Source organism: Caloenas nicobarica, chromosome 6 (genome assembly GCF_036013445.1).
Source record: "Caloenas nicobarica isolate bCalNic1 chromosome 6, bCalNic1.hap1, whole genome shotgun sequence".
Classification (NCBI taxonomy): Eukaryota; Metazoa; Chordata; class Aves; order Columbiformes; family Columbidae; genus Caloenas; species Caloenas nicobarica.
Window position 1 is genome coordinate 33,732,995 of NC_088250.1, and position 21,460 is coordinate 33,754,454.

At 38.0% G+C, this 21,460-nt stretch overlaps 1 protein-coding gene across 1 annotated transcript in view; it reads right to left on the reverse strand.

Moving 5' to 3' along the window:
* Positions 1–21,460, reverse strand: part of DPP10 (dipeptidyl peptidase like 10) — a 271,498-nt gene that overhangs the window by 137,554 nt on the left and 112,484 nt on the right. The window contains exons 4-5 of the mRNA XM_065637601.1: positions 13,123–13,217; positions 2,596–2,670 (exon numbers count right to left, since the gene is read on the reverse strand). Coding sequence (XP_065493673.1) covers positions 2,596–2,670; positions 13,123–13,217 — 170 coding nt within the window. The remainder of the gene's footprint in view (positions 1–2,595; positions 2,671–13,122; positions 13,218–21,460) is intronic.

The window sequence follows — 21,460 nt, forward strand, 5'->3', positions numbered from 1 at the left end:
TTTTAAAAACCCAAAGCCTTGACAGTCCACAAAAGCAGAAATCCCATCAAATACATTACAGTGTAATTATATGCCTAAATCTTAACAAAGAAGGAAAATCAAGGGGCAAACATCGGTCTAAAGTCCAGGGGTCAGTGGCAATTTATAAAACATGGTGAGAGCAACTAAATGATTACAAGAGATTATTTGCAGTTCCTTGTACTGGGTATTATTAAAGACTCAAGCGTGTTATAACATGACAATAAGCAAATCCTCAGTTTTGCAAAAAGTTATAGCCAAATGAGATATGAGCATAGAATCTGTCCTGGTTCTACTGAAACTAATTTGAAAAACTCCCATTAAGTCATGCCATCTAATGTTAATTTTAATTTTATAGGCAAAGCATCTTATAATTTATAGTTAACAGCTGGGAGAAGGAGTAAGGTAGACAGGTGGATTTCATCTCATCCAGACCCACTAGGTCTGGCTCTGACTGAGGAGAAAAAAAAAAAAGAGAAATCCCAAGAAGAATGAACACAAACTTAATTCTTCATGTTATGAGGAAGCATTAGTTATGCAGAAATAAAGAGGGTTTCCAAAGCATCCCACACCTTTTCTCCAACAGAGTTTGAGAAAACAGCAGTGCCTCACCAGCCTAACAAAAACCCCAAGAATCAGAAAATTTTGAGGGAAAAAAGGCTTTTTACCGCATATTCACTATTTTTTTAAAAAAAACCCAACTTCTGAAAGAATTGGTTTACACTCCTTTTGGTGATTTCCCCTTCCATCCCAAGGAACAGATTCTTCCCAGGAGGTAACAGACTTCAATGGCATTATCATTATTTACATCCACAGAGGACCTGGCCATCCAAAGCCATCGAGGACCACACCACAAACTGCTTGCCAAACCCTGTTCATTTCTTATTTTAATTAACTTGTTGTCAACATACTTGAGCAAAGGAAAGAGCTAAATGCAAAACGTAAATGTTTCAAACCTCATCCCTCTATGTAACTACCAGCAACTGGACTGTAAAAGGAAGGAAAAGTTTCTTTTTGCAACGAAACCAAGAACAAAACATGGAAAGGGTTCTCCTGCAGAGGGATATATTGAGCATGCACTGACAACAATTTGCATGTCAATGGACCATCTTTACTGTGGGGCAGGGAGACATCCCTGATGTTACTATATCTAGATGTAATAAAGTGTGATGGATATTTTCATGCTTTCCTCTATTTCTATATAAGCTATATATGCAACTACTAAGAAAATCCGAAAGAAACTAATCCATCCAAAATTAAAATTTCAGTACATCAAATGAGGAAATTGGGTCAGTATAAGGGATTATTGAAGTCTTTCACACAAAAAGAAACAATCAAGAAGGGAAAGGGCAAGGAGCAAACATTTTTCAGACAGGAATCTGGAACTTTCTTCAACAAAACCAGTGAACTGAACAACAGCAGCTCTTTCCTGGCTTGATCCAGAATCCACCAGAACCAGTAGAAGAAAACCCTACTTGGATCTAGTCTCAAGTAAAAAAATCATGTTATATCAACACCTTTAGAATATTTCAGATCAACTTTCAGCACATTTTCCAGTGTGCAAATATAATTATTAAAGCTGCAGGTATAGAGATCAATACAGCAATGTTACCAGGAGGCTAGAATGGTTTGCATAGTGTCCTGGAAATGAATATTTTATTGTTCTAAGAATTTAAATCCACAACACACACCTTTTGTATTATCAGTTACCAACATAAAACAACAAGTAAACTACTATACTCTAGTATAATGTGATAAAAAATCGTAATCTTTTTGCATTTCTGAACATTGACTTCCGATATTAAGGTCACAGCTACTAATAGGTATTTGTAAATTTTACTGGTCAAAAAAAACCAACCAAACAAACAAACAAAAAACACGGCCAACTCAAACTTGCTTAAATAACCACTGAGTCTACCAATCCGGAACTATTCTGTAATGAAAGGCAGTTCACATTTTAATAGCACTTTTTGATACAAACACCAATATGCACAGAGAAAATTCATAAAACCATTTTCATTTTTTTGTGTGTTCAAAGATCTATTTTAGAAAACTCTCTAAGGTTTTATTGACTGAAACTCTTTTTGACAACATAATAGCCTATAAAATCTCCAAAAACTATGAGAAACAAAGAACACGCAGTCCAAAAGACTTTCAGACTATCGAGTTTCAGACTACTGAAGCCAACAATAAAACTTCCATGACGTGAATCAGCCCAGTGTTTTGGGTTTTTTTTTAGTACAGTTCATAAATGCCATGTACAGCTGTTTAAGCTAGAAGAAACATCAAAAGATAGGCTTTTACATTATCAGCAGTAACAGAACAGTTTAAGGGTTATCAAACCTGTACTACAAAAACCAGCACAACACTTCGGAGGAGCCATGGCCATTCATGTCAACCGAGAACGTGCAAGATTTCTGTACACACTTAAATACACATTTCATCATTGCATCAGAAGGTTTGGGGAATTATTCAAATACATGACATATTATGTGGAATCACAGATGAAATATACAAATCAGCATGGGTTTCAGAGTTTTATTGTAGAGGCTCTTTGATTACGAACAGCTGGCTTACCTGCATAACATCATATGCAAGAAGAACAAATCTTAAGTCTGGTGAAACGGAGTACCTTGATGCTTTGAATGTTACCTAAAATGAAGTAACAATAAAAGTGAGTTTGCAACAAGAAGGATTTTTTTTTTTTTAATTTCCAAATTTTCTTACAATTAATTTAAGAACTTCCCATTCTGGTTTAGAACATGTATGTAATTTTCAGAAAAGAAGGACACAACCAATCCTTAGTCTAATTTGCCGGTATCAGTACAATGGCAACAGATGAATCTGGCTTTAACACTAAATACCAATTAAGAAGCTGATGAGGTTTTTTTATCACAATTGCAAGCACTAAGCTCAAGAATAACAACTATAACCAATTTATTTACAGAGGATGAAGGAAGACACTTTGGTTGGTGTGTACTTCACGAATGATTATAAGAGAGATTCATCACTGGGTTAAGCTTAAAGATAACATGCAAGAAAAAGAGCAGGTGTGCACTATGTCTCTATTGCTTTTCCTTTAACTCCACATACCTAAGGATTTTGCAAGGCAACTTGCATTAGAGAAAAACTCTTTCTTGTAAGAAAGAAAATGCTTAGTGGTGAGCAAAGTGAAACATAAGGTAGCATTATAAAACTAACATTGCTTTACATCTATCCAAGACTACCTGACACCCAACTGAATTCAAGGCTGTAATTTAATCAAGGGGTAATGTTGGTGTCAAAAAGAATTTAGTGTATCTGATGTACGAGGAAGATAAGAATGTGCTTTAAAGAGCACTGAAGGAAATAATTTTTAAATGAATCTCAAGATATCTATTTGCAGAATGAAAGGAAAAGGGAGAAGAAGTGAAAAATGCAGATAAGAATAGAAAGAGCAGGACAGAAAAAAATAACAGAACCACAAAGTTAAAAGATGAAAGAAAATAAGCAAATAGCTATGCAGAATAAGACCTAGCCACTATTCAAATGAAGATTTTCCCTTATTTTACTTCTTAAGCATCCTTTCTGTTTAGCCTAATCCCACTGCTAAACTAATGAATTCAACAGGGGTTTATGGTACACAAACCAGAAGTCACAAACTAATACATTCAGAGAAACTAAGGAGTTATTCCAGGGGAAAACCAAACCAAAACAAAAACCACACCAAAAAAACCCTCAGGTTCCTAGATAATATAATTACAATCGAGCTATCCAAACAAATTCAAGGAACAAAGCCAGTTCTGAAGATAAACTGTGTGTTAGTTTGATGCAAGAGCATGACAGTATCAAATGTTAGAAGAGAAATCTGCAGTCTTGAGGGGAGAAAAAAACTAACCAAACAAACCTAAAAGCATCCTTTTGTATTTCCAAAACATTCAGAATAGTTTCTGTTGTGCTAAAACCAGCTTTTATGAGTTAACTATCTCTAGGCAGAGACAATGTTAATCTATGAGTAACATTCCCTTTTCTTGGCACATCACTGAAAACATATTTAGATGTGAAATTTTGCTGCTTTCTAGCAGTTTATTAATTATTGCCCCACTACCTCAGCCTTCAGCAATATATAACCCAGGCAGCTTTCCAAATTCATTCTCAGGGAGTGTGGTGTTCATCATTTCGTACTTTTAGTAAGAATCTTCAGTCACTGATTATGCCGCCACAAAAGTAACGATGCACTTAATGCAAACACCTGAGTAGCTCACCTGCAAACTATTGGCAGTTTGAAGCAACACCAGCAACAGCTGCTGACATATTCTAGATCCAAGTATAGAGTCATGTGGATCTGGGATTTAAAATCATTTGAATCCTGCTGAAGATGACTTTGTTCATTCAGCTTGCACTCAAATGCAAAATTCTGTTTGCCTCCAGAAATGGCTCAGACGCATGATGTATGTGCAATGCCAATAAGCTATAACGTCTTGATTGCAGGTAATGGTTTTGGCAAAACGCTTTTCTTTTTGTTGGTATAATGGCATTATTCTTGTTAAAAGGAGCATAAAGCTGTTCCAAACTTTTAAATGTTTCACTTAAGAAACAAGAAAATAAAAATTAGACCATCAGAAATCATGTGTTCACTGGCAAAGCTGATAGCAATGCTGATTTTTTTAAAATTCTCATAAAGAGATAATTAGCCTGTTTTTTTAAAGTTGGATTTATAATCAAGCCTTTAAGGAAATATAAGTTTAATTCTAATAGAATCTCAGAGAGATTAAGTAAGTGAAAGTCACTTAAAGAGATTAAAACTTCCTTAGAGTTCTGGTTTGGGTTTTTTTGGTAAAGACAAGCACAATTTTGGCAATAAATTCAGAAAGTGTTTACTTGTATGCACGGAAGAAGCCCTTCTAGATTAACAACAGCAAAAAAAAAAAAAAAAAAATCACCTTATCCCTCCTGCCAAACATGGCAACTAAGCTCACTATCTGTGAGTTCACTAAAACAAAAGGCATATTTCAGATTTTTCCCCATGAACATGTCAAAGGTATTTCATCAACCAAGAAATACCTGACTCCAGGACTCAGGAGTTTGAGATCAGCTGGTGATGGGCTTAAAAGAAAGTTGCAGTCTCTGCTGTAGGAGGTGAGATTGTGCCCCTCAAGCCTGTTGGAGATTGTCTATTGGGACATTCACTACAGAGATTAGATATATTTATTCATTAAAAAAGAAGTTTGTGAAGACTCTGACCCCAAGGGTTTGTTCTGTTCTCAGGAGAACACATTTTTGAATTTTAAAGAAAGTGTTGGAAAAATATCATATTTGAAACACTGGGAATTAAAAAACCTCGGGTATCTTGTTATGAAAAATCTGGAGGATGCTTGTACCACTATCATGTCTGTGTATCTGCAGCTTCTCAAGCTTCTTGCTTTGTCAGGAGCTGTTGAGCCTTCTTCCAGGAAGAGAGACCTAAACACTGCCCCTTATGACCATGGTTTAGCTGTGCTTGATCTCTTAAGAAATGCAGCTCTGGACAAATAAGCTGTGAAACAGGGAGAAATACGGCTGGCTGATTAGGCACGGCTCCTGGATGCACGAGCAGGACAGGATGAGCTGGTTAGGAGACAGGGGGTAATTCAACACAGCACTGCAGTGTTTGCTCCATAAAAACCCCTGTCCCCTTTCCAAAAAACAACAGAGGAGAAGGAAAAAGGGAAGGTAACTAGAAAACACTTGGACTAGATAAATTGCTGCTGTCCCTAAATTAGCTGCATTTCACAGTGTTGTATGATTCAGAGCCAAAAAAGCAGCTTTTTAAACACCTATACACTGTCTTCTCTTCTTCATTCACAAATCTGTCATCCGCTTTTCCTATATTGCCGAATTTGACATCATTTCACTTTTTCAGACATGAAAGAATGATCCTATATCTGATCTTGGATTCTTCACCCAACAAAAACCCCACTGAGTGTATAATTAGGTCTAACCATACTAAACATTGCATTTCTAGGCTTCTTTGAAATGCCTCACGTGATAAGACTTTTAATTCTTCTCCTGACAGTGATGCATGATGTGATGATCCCACAGACAAGCAATGACTGCTTGTCTCACTGTCACCATAGATTGCAGGGGTAAAAGCCAAATGGAGGCAAAGGGACACAGTGCATTTAAACAGCCTTTTGCCCTTCAGCTTTCCAGCTTTTTTCTCTCATCCACACTCGAAACATGTCTTGCTACACTTAGTTTTGCACAGAAAGAAAAGCAAATCAGAACAGCTTGAGACAATAAGAGTGAAAACAAAAGAAAAAGCAACTCTGCAACTAATAAATATAAGGGACAACCCCCTTCAGACACAGACAACTGTCTTTTCTTCCACCTTTCCATACATATGATTAAAATGGAAAACAATATATATTCTCAAGTTTGATTTCCAATGTCAATATTTTTCTTTCATGATTTTTTTTTTTTCATTTTGCATTTTATGTGTGCTTTGCTGCTAACAGAAATGCTTGTTATGATTGTGTTCAAGAGATGTTTTAGGTTGGGTTTAGCTTCTGCATCCTCATCAAGGGCTTCTCAGTATCAGCTCCCTTCTATTTCTTCTGTTTTCTCCATGTCTGGTTCTGAGTTACTGATGTAATGGCTACTCCCTACATCTTTGCTCTGTTCTTTCACCTACTATAAAATATTGTCTTTACTATTTTTGTGGATTTTAACGACTATAACGTTTAAATCAGTGCCTTGTTCATACTCACTCAAAAATTTACTGTAGAGCAGACAGATGGAAGTTACCTATACCATAGCCTAGCCCAGAGCTATAAGAACGTGTCCTTAACATCTGTCAAACACTTTATAGTACTCTTTTTTCATAGTTTCAATTGGATAGTTTAAAGTGAAATATTACATCACAGTTAAAACCTATAAGATGAAATTTTCAATTTCGTTGAGTTTACTTACTTGCTGCTGTTGGGGTTTTTTTCTTTAGTTTAACCCCTGCTTCTGTTTCAGTTTCTTGTACTTCTGCTTTACTCAGAAACTTACATCTTCCACACTCCTTTTATCCTTCTCCTATTATTGTTTAGTGCTCATTTACACACATTTAGGCTTTACAAATATTTGTTATTCATCCAGGATAAAATATTTCAAGACCTCTAGAATGTTACTTTAAAGCCTGGTGGCAACACTACTACTTAGGAAATTATACATCTCTCTATATCACATACCTACACCTGTATCAGAATTTTAATTTTATGGTGTAACTGAACATCCATGTATGGGAGTTCATCAGCACTCACAGGTATTCAGCTCATCTTATCAGACAGGCATTGACCAGATGGAAATGCATAAGTGGAATCAGATGGGACAGAAAGACACGAGCTGCAAAATGAGACGGCATTTGGCATGTAGCAGTTTCCTCGCTGTGACTGAGAGGAGAAGATGGACCACGGGGAGGTTAGAGAGCATTGGAGGCTGGAGCCACGCAGAAGAGCAAGACTTGTAGCAGAAGAAACTGGGGACCTCCGAGAAGAGAATCAGGTTGTAATTAGGAAAATGCACCATAATTACAATGTTGAAAAACTTCCAAGGTTACAATTCTTAATGCACTATTTCTTTTGTCACCTGAGCATTTAATCTAGATCCAAAAATGCTGCAATGCTGTGTGCCGTAGCTGTTCAAACTCAGGTTTTCCATCCAGTGTAAAAGATGAATGTACCTTAAAACATGATCTAAGCTGAAATTTATGGATGGGGGCCATCCTGGACGGCTGGTTCTCAAAAGCACAAAGCAAATTCCTCAGACTCACCTGAAACTCCTCCTGTAATCTCAAGATACTTTCACACACATGAGGAGATGATTGTAGGACATTAAAAAGACATGAACAGAATGGTGAAGCTCACAGGAGCCTTGCACCATTGCCTCCCTAGTAGAAAATAATCTCTAACCAGTAAATCACAGAATTTTCTCCCTCCCATTCCCCATCTTTGACACAGTTAATCCTTAACTATTTTCTATATCAAGTAATGATCTGATCAAGAGTGTTAGTAATATTTAGGGAGATCCCACATAGAGCTACCCTAACCTGACAGTTTGGAGTACTGTCCCCTGCATTTTGTATGTTGAAACTTCCTTCACTTGGACAAAAACCAATGGCCACCACCAAACCACAGCGACTGCAAACCCCTCCATCTGTCAGGCTTTCCCATCTCTATGCACAGCAGTGCACTGCAACAATAAACCCTGACTCATAAAAACCCCTCCACTGAAAAGGTTTTGCTGAGGGGGTTATTTAACATTTAGAGGAGCATGGGAGAGCAGAGATAATGTTACAATGTTCATAACGACCTATTTGCAAGGTGCGTGGGTCATTAAAATGTCCAATGTTGCAACAATTACTAATATTTATGTGGTTATACAACATTGTTTAATGTATTTACCATTATTCACCCTTTCATTAATCTCTTATGCAAAGCTCTTAAAGTATAAGCATGTAAACTACTCTTGTAATTAAATCTACATTAATCAACAAAGGAACTATAATTGCATTAAGATGCTGCAACGAGTTTCCCATCAAAAGAGGGAGGGGGTGTGGTGGTAGGGAACACAAAACAATAGAAATGTCAAAAAGAAGAGAACTATCAACAAGAAGGGCTGTTTATGAACAACATTCTGCAAAACACCACAACACAGTCCCTGCCAAAAGCTCTGCTCAGACTAAAACTCTCATTCTCTGTTTTGGCTGCAAGGCCTCCCCGGGGCTTCCCCAGCTGGGCTGCCACAGCCTGATCATGATTCATGAGCCAAGACCACTCCTGCTCTGCTCACCCTTCCGACGCGGTCCCCTCGTTAGCAATCCTCTCTCCATCCTCGTGGAGAAGTTGGCCCACAGTAATACAACAATACAACGCTCTCCGGGGTATTCTCCCAGAAAGCCCCTGGAAACAGGTTTGCAGCTCAGCAATAACTTGCTGTGCACCAGGATGCAGTTTCCCCTTGAGCTTGAAAAGAGTTCTGGAAAAGTACTGAACCCAAGTGGGAGAGCAAGGCAGGAGACGCTGGGTTTAAGAGAAGTCCAAAGAATACAGCTGGGGGAAAGCTGCTGTAAATACAAGACCCTATTCTAGAGTTTCCAGATTTAAAATACAGTTGTATTGTCAGGCATTGCAAACAAATCACTAGACTCTTATTCGATGATTCAATCTATATCCCACCATCTACACCTGACAGGCTTAAAGAGCCACGCTAGATGCATTTCTGACTCTGGACTGCGTGTTTGTTAGGGTGTACACATGGCATCCGAATAATTTTGCATATATCCCCCACAAAACCAGTGGAACTGAGGGCTAACAACAACCAGCCTTAGCATTTTCATATTTATTTCAGCTTTTTTTAAGAGGAATGAATTAAGGCAAAATTTCTAAAGGCTTCTTTCAGACGATTCAATGCATTTGGCAAGTACCATAACAGAACACACAGTCCCTACAACACGTTTTCTCTCGTATCTGTGTTCGCTCTTTTTCATTTTGTTTTGGATTTAAGGATTGTAAAACAGTCTAGAGAGGGTGAGCTAGAAGCATGATAAGGGACCAGATGGACAACCTCCCCTGAGCAAAAGAAACCAAGTGGTCCTCCATGCTTTCCTTTCCACTTTAGCCAGATCATGCGGATGGGTTGTGTACGAACCGGTAACCTGCTCTTAGTGACTTTACGTTATAGTTGATGGCAAAAGGAATAAATAAAATGCTTGTTAAACACTGGAATTACGTAGATAAGAGTAGCATAACGTTACTTATTTTGGAATTGTAATGTGTAATAAAATATTGCTAAATGCTGAAAAACCGGTAGGGATGTCACTTACGATCACAGTGATGGGCGCCTCTGATAGATGATAGAGAACATATTGTAATCACATATCGAGGCAGCATCACAAACATCAGGATGCCACACAGTGATTAATGTCTAGGGCTTTTTCTGGCTCCATTTAATAGAAGACTTGCCCAGCTGCCAGCTGTTAACATTTATATGCTGCTGGCTCAGAATATTAACTGTTTCTTAGACAGCTTAAACAGGATGCACTACACGAATGCACTGTGAGGATAAATATGTATTAGAAACATCTTTGAATTATGACCTCCAGAGATGCTAATAGATATTCCTTGTGCTTCACAAGTTACTCTTCGCTTCTATCAATGTATTCGTTATCAATAATATTGCTTTGTTAATAGATTAATTACATGAAGGACAGATTGTTTTACTAATAGATTGATTATAGAAAAGGATTATATTTGAAAAGCACAAATGAAGTACAGTATTTCCTTCTATCATCTGAATAAGTTTTAGCTCAGGAACTTTGGGTAGATATTTCCCTATGGAAGTGAAATGGGCATCTTAGAATGACAAAACACTAGCCTTTCTTCTTTCTGGGTGCATGGCTATTTTTAAAGGTATTTTTAAAAGTGGGGGTTTAAAATCACATATATATATATGCATAGTGGCTCTTCAGTAGGGCTATCTTTGACTTTTAGACAATAAGGAACACAGAGAAGGATGCAAGAAATGTACTTTGCACAAAAATGGCAGGCTCTAAGACACAAAAGAGACAGTGACCCGTACACAGTAGAAGACTGTTTCAGGGGATTACTAATGAGGAAAAAAGAAAATCTCTTCTGAGCTGCTGGTTCAAATACAGCCCAATCAGGAGTGACAAAGAGCCATCACTAGCCCCTTGCCTCTGCGCTGTGAGTTTATCATGGGAGTTCAACTTTTAATGGATAATTATCAATATTACCAAGAAAAATCTGCCAGTTGTGGGCTGCTTGAGTAGAGGCAAACCAGAGAGGGAACGCAGATTGAAAGCGGAATAATAACTCCTACCGAAAGGTGACTCTTCTGTGACCAAAACCCCTTGATAGGGACGAAGGAGAGCACTTGCACTGCCACTGCCTTTGTTGGATCTGTGCTGTATTTTTTATTAACACAAGACAGCTCTGCAGAGTCATTAAACCAGCACCATTCTAATTATGCACCAGCGATTAAGCAGATGTGACATTGAGCGAGGAAAATGTTTGATTAATGATCCAGGTCTCTAACTTTGGAAGAGTACATTTAGTAGTGTGAATTTGGGGACAACGGAGCTTAGAAGAACAGGATAGCTTTTGATTTCAGCCACACTGTCTGCTTTTGTAATGTTCTCATCTCCCATTAGAATCACCAGCCACGTTGTCAAGAGAACGCAGCACAGCAACATTTCCCATTGCTCTCTGCCAAACATACACCAACAAACTTTCTGAGTCTTCTGCTCTGTTTTCAGCTTTTTATTCTACTTCCATATAAATAATCATTGCTGGGACTCACTTTATTTATCTCTAACACTCTTAGCTTTTGACTGTGTGCAGAGAGGAGCTTTGCAGGAAAAACACGCTTACGTTTTTATCTCTCTCTGTTCCATACGTCCTTGTTAAATGGTTGCTTGAACACTACCCTTTTTGGATCAGTTTCCCACATCTAATTAAAAGTAGGTATCTAGTGTCAAGAGCTCTCTCAGTCCACATGAAAAAAAAAAAAAAGGAAGAAAAAAAAAAAGGCCCAGAGAAGTGAAACTCTGGGAAAAGAGGCAATGCTCAGAGTGTGGAGCAACCTGTCCATACCAATCCATCATTACTTGGCAAGACTGGTTTAGCATAATGGCCTGAATAGCCTGTCATGCTGGCATTACACTTGACATGGCAGGTGCCAAATACTTGCAGCCAAAAGTGTATGAATTCATCTGTGAGGAAACTCAAGGCTTGTCATTAAAGTCAAATTTCATAGTCAGGGATGCCCAAGCAGCTGCTGGCATTCAAGTGATACACTAAAGGCAACACGTGGGCCTGACACGGTTAATCCTCTAGCCAGGCAAGCGCTCACGCGCATACACAGATAAGAGAGAAAATGCATCTGCACTACTTTGTGGTTTGTACTTTACAGACATTCACCTTTTCACACACTTTTAATTGTGTCTGCCAGTCTTTTTTGGGTGGCACATCCCAGCATATGGAAGGGAGCAGCTCACAGAAAGGGAGCCTCACACACGCTCCATTAAAATACAGGTCTCTCCTCCCTTCTCCTTCATTTTTACATTGACCTAGGAAGTCAGTGTCAAGTTCTTTCTCCTGAACTTCTGCTCTCCTCTTTCTAGTTCGAGGAGTTTGAAGAAAAGGTCACCAGGGGTTTTAGGCTTTGAAATGAGGAATTTGTATCAAAAAGTCCAGGAGCAGACCAGGAATAAAATCAGCCTTTGCCAAAGACCACTGATGAAAATGAGTCATCCTTTTGGGTCTGCAGATGCAAAAGATTTTACTAAATTAAAAAATACAGGAATTAACAATAACAGCCAGTGGTCTGTATGGAGTATTTTTGAAGAAAGGTTGACAAGTCACATGTTCATGCTGCAAAACCCTGATAAACGAGAATTACAGGGTAAGATATAAGTGGTTTCACTGAGAACTGCAGCACCAAGCAAAGCAAAAGAAAATGTAAACTAAGGCATTAAAACATTTCTTAGCAATTACCGCTAGTCGGAAGCCTATGCAAACCACTCATGCATGTACTATTTACTGGTCAAGAAGAAAAATCCCCAAACATCTGGTTTGCCATTAAAGCACACAGGAACAAGCCAGAGATTAAGAGGACTAGGAAACACATTTTTCTTTGAATATTTAATTGCTTAAAGGAAAATCATCATATGACTTTTCAAAAACCTTCCCCTTTTGTAATAGGGAAGAGCTCTCAACATTCTGAGCATTCTCCCATTTTATGAAATCTCTTATTAAAATAGACATCAGGTAGATTCACCAGCACATATGCTAGGCATGATCCTTCAAGTGGCCTGAACAAAGCAGGAACTACAGCCAACAACACATCCCCCAATATCTTAGTTGTTTACATACAAGTTGGATAATACAACAAATAACTTCAGCCAGAAACCATGCACTGAAAGAGGAATGGATTAAACTTTCCATTTATAGATAATCTACTCCAGGTTATAAACATATGTTCTGTAATCTTTCAATATTATACTCTCTCACTCCTATTGCAGGGAAAACTGCTATCAGATTTCCACCAAGAAACAAGTAAATAATATATATTACTTACAAAAGTTGTATTTTCCAATAATAATGTAGTTGTATTTGTTTCTACATTCAGTTCAACAACGTGTCCATTCCTATTTTTGTACACCACTGCTGTATCTGCAAAAACAAAGGCATTAACAGTTAGCAAACACATTTAGTATTCAATACATCTGTAGAGAAAACCAGCATATTACAATCATTAGAATATCTTTATCACAATATGCAAACAAGACTGAGAGAAGAATTGCACTCATAATATCTAGTTTTACTGATTTGCCTCATGAGCTCCAAAAATATCAGTTATGCTATATAGCATGTTCATCTCACTCAAAAATATTATTTCACTTAAATGGAAACATTTTCTGTGGCAAAAATGGGATTGCTGTGAATGAAGTGACATCTTGAACACAAACCCACTCTCACCTCGATACCACTGTCACTCTGACACGTTAAGGTCCAACAATATTTGTGAGGAAAAGGGCCATATACCAAAGTAAAGTTTTGCAAAGAAAGAAGCTTTTGCTGGACACCATATTCTGATATCTGCTTAGAAGTGACTCTAACAAAACTTCTGTGCTATCTCTGGTAACTGGAGTGACAAAGATACATACTATATCTTAAGCCAGTCCATGTCCTGTGTGATTAGTGCTGGGCCACAAAATACCAGATCGTCACAGAAGCTGAATGTTAGTAAAGGAGGGTTTAAGCTAAATAGGTCCACCTGCGGGACATTTAAAACACTGTAGGATGAACTGTCTTAATTTTTTCCTTCTACAACTTACTTGCTTTATAAGCTTCCATATGAAAAATAATTGAATACACCCAAACTAAAAAAAAAAAATACAAAATTAATTGTGGCTTCTACGAAACAGGTTTTGTATCTGTTCGTATCAATACTTGCAAAATTACCAAGGAATACAGAATAACTACATAATCCTTGATTTAAAAAAAAGGTTTCAAATTTCCCACTATTTCTAATAAGAGATCGAATAGATTGAGTGCTGATTCTTCCATCTTATTTAAAGCCCATGTTAGAGATTTACATTTAATCAAATGAAACTACTTTGATATGAAAATGTAGAAAGCATAAGGAAAGTTCTAAATTAAGCCTGAAGAAAACACAAAAGAACTTTACTAATCCTCATTAATGTCTGAGAAATTCATTACAGATCCCTGAATTTTATGAAGTGGGAAGTAAACATGACTGGTGAAAAAGGTTATGCTATCATAAAAAATATGCTTAGCTTATTCATAAGAATGTAGCTGTATTTTAATTGACTCTACAAAAACTCCAGATATACAGCACTAGTGAATGTCCTCTGCTATGTTCTGTAAAATTAATGAAGCCTCATTTTAAGAGCTTACTAAACTATTTTAGGATCATATTTAGGAAGTGGGGTGGGATTGATGGAGTTCAGGACAGTATCTGGACTGCTATTGCTTTGCAAAATAAATCATCTAATTATTTCAAACAACAGTTGTGCAGTGTTAGCCCACTGAGCTGTTTCTTTACTCTCTTTCACTAGTGTTCCCCAAATGAACATTAATTGTCCTTTCACCAACTTGAAAAACAAGATTGACTTAGAGAGAGACATTGCACCTTCCTTCACAAGGACACAATTAATATTAAGTAGGGCAACTATTTCCTCAGAAACCCATCTTTTCCTTGTGTACAGATCCATAAGTCCATTGTGTTAGAAACTTTATTACATATCATCAGTTTTCTGCTCCAAAGAATTAGAAAATAAAAGACAATACAAAAGGTAATAATTAAAGAAGACGAAGAGCTGAAGTGATTTGCCACATGTCACACAGCCCATCAAGAGCACATCGAGGAACTCAAGTCTCAATTTTCAGTCCAGCGCCCTATTCACTTGTACCTCAATACTGATCCAACCTTTTAGTAGTTGCAAGTTTTCTTCTTTTATTGGTAGTAGCTGCATATTCAGACCTTTACATGACACAAAAAGCTCCGGGCTTAACCTCAAGATTGTAAAGTTTGGTTTCCCATTGAAAATATTTACTAAGTTTTGGATTGTTTAAATAAAATTCTGGTTTGCAGCATGAACAGCAGCATTAGCAAGTCAGAGTCTTCTTTTTCCTTATATTTTACTTTTTTTTTTTTTTTAATTACAAACATAAGAGAATGTTGATACCTTGCTGTCAACACATACGTCAATCAGCCTTTGCTGTATACCGTATTATTAGAACTGCAGATGGCATTTCATTAAATTGATTATAGGAAATGTCATGCTAATTAAAATAGAGAATGCTTTCTGATTTAATGAACAGGAGGTGCTAGACAAATCTTTGTCTAATTAAGTGTTTGCTAATTAAATAAAATAGTCGTTTACAAAGATATTACACATACAGACCAAATTTCAATATGCCAGATAAGTCATGTGCCAGATTTCCACTGCTCTTCTAAAAGTCTGAGCTCCTGTTAGCAGTGCTTTCAAGAAAGCCTTTATTCTGCACTAGTTTTATAATGCAAACTACGACTCTTCTAGACAACCTTTCATTATATAGAATATTCCCTACACAAAGTGGCTTGCAAAGTTGTAGACATGAGTAATTCCTGTACTTTCTGACTTCCAGAGCTCTCGTCTTTCCCTTCTAAGGACCAACACAAACTAACCAAAACCCATGAGATCTTATGGCACAGGAGCTACAGGAATGGAAGCAACAGTCACAGTAGCATCCTGCCAGACACAAGCAAATTAGCTCTGCTGAGAACTTGGACTTCTCAGTTATTACACAGAGCTATGTGTGAAGATCTTCACGTGAAGATCAAGCGCAAGAGAGCATATTTTAACTTTTATGCTGATATTGATGGATTAACCAGACTAATCAAAAACAATCTGGATTTTTTTTTTAATTATGTTTATCGCATGTTGCATATTTTTGCAGAAAGGGGTAACCAGCACAAACTGGGAGTGCAGGCACAAAACCTATCCTCCTGTCTCTTCAACTCCAGATTAAAGTGACCAGGCATGCTGGATTGGCCTGGAAAATTCAAATCTCCATCCATATTTAATGTATTTTTTCTCTTTTCCTAATTTTGTGGTTGGATATCATACCAAGTCATGCTCAAATCATGCCAATTTTCAGTGCTCCTGATTACTTTAGTATACCAATCTATGAAAATCTTCAACTCTTCTCAACAGTCACTATTCATGTATAAAATTGCAGATTTCTTCCCTGTCATGCAATTGCACAGTATTGTGCCTCCTTGGTACAACTGCTGATGTCCCCATGCCAGCACTTCAGATGGGACAGAGAAAGTAGGCAGCTCTTGAATATTAACAAATCCACTGACTGACTTACAAGAAAATAAAATATAATAGTGAAATATATAGTGCAGCTAAACCAAACCTTCTTGAGTTTGAGGTGAAGCAGGTGAGGAAATATTCACTGCAGAGCTGTGGGAGGCAATAAGGTGGACAGCGACCATCAGCCACAGGTAATAACGTCTGTGACCAGCTCAGCTGGAAGAACTTCACTGTCTGCTGCCTAAACAAGTCACTTGTGTACATGCGCAAAAAATGTAAACACGAGGGATGGAGCTGAATTACTTCACAAAGACGAAAAAAGATATAGATAGACCGAATGCATGTAATCACAGAGAATGCAGCTGAATGAGCCACAGTAACTGTATTGCGGCTCTACCCAGACACGCTGTGGAATTCAGGCATGCTGTCAGCTTCATTTTCACAGCAAAACTAAACCATCACCCCAAGGTTTTTGAAAGGTACATTCCTCTTCTATGTACTGCCACGATAACACAAAGCTATTCTAATTTAGAAATTTCCAAGTTTCCCTACAAGCTTCTCGATTTATTAACTGGTAACTTAAACTGCAACCTTTTGAGAGCTTTGGTCCTGCCAGCCGTGGCAGACAGCAGGAACAGTTTGCTGGAGCTATTTCTTCTCCATTCTCCCTGGATGGAGAATTTTGCCTGCACTTCTCTTCGGCTCCCCTGGGACTCTGCTTGGGAGTGAGCACAGCAGCTCTACATAGATCTGCTCACTCAGGCTTCCCAAATCCAGGCTGCCCCAGCAGGGTCTGCCTCATTTTCTCCATTTCAAGAGCATGCTCAGGATACAACAGCTACAGCTGAGCTCCAGCTTTCTGAAACAGTCAATACACCACAATAGTAACTTACATCATTTAAGGAGCTGTCCAACAATTACGAAAAGTTGAAAGAAAATACGAGTCATGCCATAATCAACCTCCTATCAGAAGTAATAAAAGTCTCCTTCACTTTTAGGACACAATTGGACAAAGCACTGCAAAGCAAATTAATAAAAATAAATGAAAGTGCAACGATCTAAATGTGTACTAGCATAAATGTGAAACAGTTATCTAACCCAAAGAGCAATCAGTTGATGGACTAAAGCACAAGATTTGACTATTTTTGCCATTCCTCCTCACACTTTCCCCACTTCACTTTTTCTAATGCAGAAATCTTCATCTGTATTTCTGTCATTATTGGGAAGAAAATGTTAGGGATATTCATTTCCCACCCTAGAGCAAAGCACTAAACATGATTTCATGGTGTTAAAAGCTAGGATAATAGACTCAAGTCTATTAGTCTGTTCCAAATTGTTTGAAATGCCATTAACAGTAAATGAGCATGAAGGGAAAGAGGAGGGAAAGGGGCAGTGTTCACAATAGAGAGAGCGCCTTCCAAATACTGCTCGAGTGTCACGCAACTCCAGGAAGGTCCACCAGGTTATTACTCCTGGACACCTTCTGTTCCCTACACTTTTATTTAGCTGTTCTCTCTGTAAAAATATATATACATATATATATATATATATAGGGACTTTGAATTAGAAAATGTACTGCAGTTAGGGTGCTAAAAACTTCAAAGCAGAAGAGTAGGGAAAGTTATACCAGCACTTTGGTTTTCTCACCCCAGATTGTGCAGTGATGGTGAAACATCAGATATCATCATTGATGTTATTTTGCCAGCACAGAATACCCCACCTGTTCCTGAATTTCCAAAAAAACTTCTTGTTTTACCAGCTACGTGGAAACATTTTTGGTCAGAAATAAAAAATAATCTCTGGTTGCTTTCTTGCATTGCACCAAGGACCATTACTGAGCCAGCCTGGCAATGGACTCAGCCAGCTGTTGCCCAAATAATGTACGTGTCCCTGGACTATTGAAAAATTAGGGAACAAATTGTCAGTCTCAGTCACACATCTTATCCCAGCCTCTTTCCCAGAGAGATAACAAGGTATCTCAATACAGCAGCACTTCTCTGACAGCCTTGAGAGTCGATCTTTCTTCTGCACCTGTCAAGAGAACAAGCCAGACAGGACACAGACAGCTCTGCTTTGGAGTGGGCAGCATGGTCCAGGCTGGATTTCGCACAGATTACTGAATCGGCAAGGCTGCACTTTGGCTAAGACACAGTGATTTCAAGAGGAAGGTTTATATGCTTCTCTACTCCTATATAATTACAGCTCTCAAATAAAAATTAGTATTTCAAGCTGTAATAGAAACATGAACTTCTTGTGCCTCTCCTGAGAGCTCACCATTGTTCTTACTTCTGTGGTGCTCTAGACGGGACTGGGGTTTCACAGATAAGCCCAACAAGTGAGAAAATTAAAATTCAATGGCTCCATACATAACACAGTAAAAGACCAGTCTCTGAAGCAGCCGTGGGGCTGTAGTTTGCTCACCCCTTTTTGTCCACATGAAGGTGTCTCAGGGAGCTGATTCAGCCAGAGCTGGTGGCTCAGTGCCCACCATCACACCCAGGCTATGGACCTGCCGTGAGAGCAATCGCACGCATAGCACCGAAGTGGCCTCAGGGCTGCCTGTAACAAGCTGAATAATGCAGCCCCCAAAAATCTGGCACTCCCATGTCAAAGACAAATAAGGTCATAGCGTAGGATTTCCAGCTTTACACTGACAATGCTGGTGCTTATTATTTACCGTTCTCCAGCTTATCTCTGTAGTATGTGGACATTGTGCAAAGTCCAGTAACGGCTGTAGCCAACTTCATCTTGAAGAAATTATAACCAAAACCTTAATTTTTAGTGACTATTCACTTATTCAGAATAAGCTTTTTACTGTCATGAAAACAACAATCACCAAATTTACCACGCCAGGCATTGCTACTGTAAGATTGTATTACACACACAAAAATTACCTTATTAGCCATTACAAAAGCAAACTCTCCTCTGTAATGTACGGTTCGACTGTCTTGAACATTGGCCCATAGACAGTGCTGGGAGAGAATAACCTAACAATGAAAATACTGTTGATTTTTTGTAGTGTGTTATAATATTCATCAACCAGGAGAATTTCTAATTCTATGAAGTCTAATTTGAATGGCTCTCTACTGCCTTCTCCATGATTACTACACCATAGATTGCATCCCCACTTTCAAATGGTACCAAATCTTCAGTCCTCATCAAAACCAGGATGTGGTGTAAATGCTTCTCAACACGGATGCTATTCCAGCTATGAATGAGCAAGGTATCTCCACGGCTCAAAGTCTGAGAAATAGTTATGTCATCATCAACTCCATGGTGATAACATAAACCATTTGAAATGCAGAACACATGGCAGAAGGGATAGCTAATTATCCATGAAAATCAATCCCCTGTACTTTTTATAACTTTGTGTGTAGGTCTGGGAGTATCTGCTAATTATTGAGTAGTAAAAGGTAAAAGTTTGTGATCTTAGATATGTACTTGAAATCTAATCTGAAATTCTGACTTGCAGATAACAATAAGATATATTTCACAGCTATCAAATTGTGGCCACTGAAAATTAAAGTAAATTTAAAAATATGACACTGAATAATAGCTTTAAGTATAACTGTGTGCAAGAGAAATGCTTTCTATTTTAACAAATATTCATCATTATGGCAGTCACTACAAAAAATTCAGTAAGCCACTAGTGCATCTATTTTCAGCCCTTTTCAGCGAGATATTTACCATGTGCCGAAGCATTCATTGCACTGAATCCAACAGCTTTGCTAGAATTTAGACATCTTTGTTAAAATCCTGACTGTACTGGAGCCAATGACAGTTTTGCTTCACTGTGCAGTGGACCCACAATTTAGCAGGTGCAGATAAATGTCACAGAACTACACAAACACAATTGAGAGGATTTTCTTAAAATTTTATACTACCAAAGGATAAACAAAATATTCTAAGTTATTATAAAAATAAACAAAGGTGGGCAATTGTCTGTTCACACTTAATTATTTAACCTGCTCTTTCCAAAACAGCAGGTGTCTCATTCTGATTTATGAGAAAAAAAATGTTGATTAAATGAAGATCATTAGCTCTTGAAAATTATCATGCAACCAGTAATACATAAATCACATCAAGGCACTGTTGAGTGGTTTTATTTGTGTCTTTTTATCAACCTAAAATACCAGTCTATATTAAATTATTTCTAATCATCAGGCATCTGGACTTTGAATAGAAATTAGACAACCAAAAGTCACATGTGCCATTAAAATTTTTGCCCAGAAGTATTAAATCCCGTGTATCTAAATTTAACTTATGAAATGGAAGCACTTAAGAGGTCTTGATTTTGTATATGTTCATTACCTAACATACGACTGGAGTTCGTGGTAAATACCCATGCTAGCTAATTTGAAAATTAAATGGTGAGTGTGTAAGTGTCCAATCAACATGGATATGGAAACACAGATTTGGCACCAACATTTGAGAACACTGGCAGAATTTCCTTTGGCATCTATTTGGTTTGGTTATCACTGTCTAACCCATACATTTAATTCCACTGGTCTGCTGAAGCGTGGGGGATTAGACCGGCAGTGCCAGCAACTGTGCAGGATCCCCAGGACAGCGCTCGGCTTCATCCAACAGGTCCTGTCCCATAGGGGACACTCAGTGAGAGCTCCCTAAGAGCAAGAAGCAGGACTGGAGGATGAAATGACCAAGGAAAAAGTCTTTTCCTCAGCACCCAAACAGAAAACTCGGTTCTGCATCTCAGACTCATACAAATAACTCTTCTGATAGAAAGAGATTAACTAAAGCCTCCCATACTAACCTGGAAAGGATTCTGGATCACTTACCAACAGATTTTATTGTATTTGGCTCAAAGACAAAGTCATAGTTCCAAAGGGAAAGAGACACAAGCAATTAAGTTTCTATCTGAACATTATCTTCATGTGCTTTACTTTTCTACTTTCAAAATTACAAAGGTGACATGTCATAGACATTTTGTGCAGCTCATCTGTGCAATTATTTTAAAATAAAATGTAGCTGAATGGCGACATTACAACAAGAAGATCAAGGAAAGGTTGAACAATGGCACTCTTGTCAGGCCAACAACTGCTCTGTAACAGCGTGAACATCTGGTGG